At 73.1% G+C, this 620-nt stretch overlaps 1 protein-coding gene across 1 annotated transcript in view; it reads right to left on the bottom strand.

The window, feature by feature from the left end:
• Positions 1 to 562, bottom strand: part of NEIL1 (nei endonuclease VIII-like 1 (E. coli)) — a gene marked incomplete at its 5' end in the record, with an annotated part of 7,000 nt that extends 6,438 nt beyond the window's left edge. Inside the window, 3 exons of the mRNA XM_010002246.1 lie at positions 153 to 272; positions 352 to 391; positions 497 to 562. Coding sequence (XP_010000548.1) covers positions 153 to 272; positions 352 to 391; positions 497 to 562 — 226 coding nt within the window. The remainder of the gene's footprint in view (positions 1 to 152; positions 273 to 351; positions 392 to 496) is intronic.
• Between the last annotated feature and the right edge of the window lie 58 nt (positions 563 to 620).

Raw genomic sequence — 620 nt, 5'->3', positions numbered from 1 at the left:
GGGCCCAGACCAGAGACCCAGCCCATCGCCCCGGCTCCGCCGCTGCCAAACCCCCCCCGGCAGCCCCCCGGGGCACAGGGAGGGGATGGGGGGCAGCACGGCCGGCGCCGGGCCTGGCCGTGAGGAAGGGGGCACCCCGAGGGTCTCCCCACCTCTAGGCAGCCCCAGCTGCTGCAGCTCGCTGGAGAGGGACTCGCTGTCCACGCTGTGCTTGGCAGCGCTGGAGAGGATGAAGCCCAGGACGGCGATGGTGGCTTTCACATCCCCCGACTCTGCCCGAGGGGGGGCGGAGGGGGGGTGCGACGGGCTGCCCGTCGCGGGGGGCCCCGCCGGGGCTGGGGCGCTGCTCACCCAACTTGGCATCCGAGGTGAGCTTCAGGATCTTCTCGTACTGCGGGAGCGGAGCCGTCAGGAGCGGCCCCGCGGACCCGCCCGGAGGCTCCGAACCCCAACGCTCCCCGCACTTGACGCCGGGGTTGCCGAGCCCCCCTCTCACCTCCATGGCCTCCCCCAGCAGGTCCCGCAGCACCTGGGCACAGATCAGCTTCAGCTTCACCGAGGACTGCGAGGAGAAGAGCGAGGGTGAGTCCCGGGGCAGGGGAGCAGGGGGGTGGGAGATG

The sequence above is a fragment of the Chaetura pelagica genome, unplaced genomic scaffold (assembly GCF_000747805.2).
Source record: "Chaetura pelagica isolate M959 unplaced genomic scaffold, ChaPel_1.0 scaffold887, whole genome shotgun sequence".
NCBI classification, from domain to species: Eukaryota; Metazoa; Chordata; class Aves; order Apodiformes; family Apodidae; genus Chaetura; species Chaetura pelagica.
This window is presented reverse-complemented; position numbering and strand designations above follow the sequence as displayed.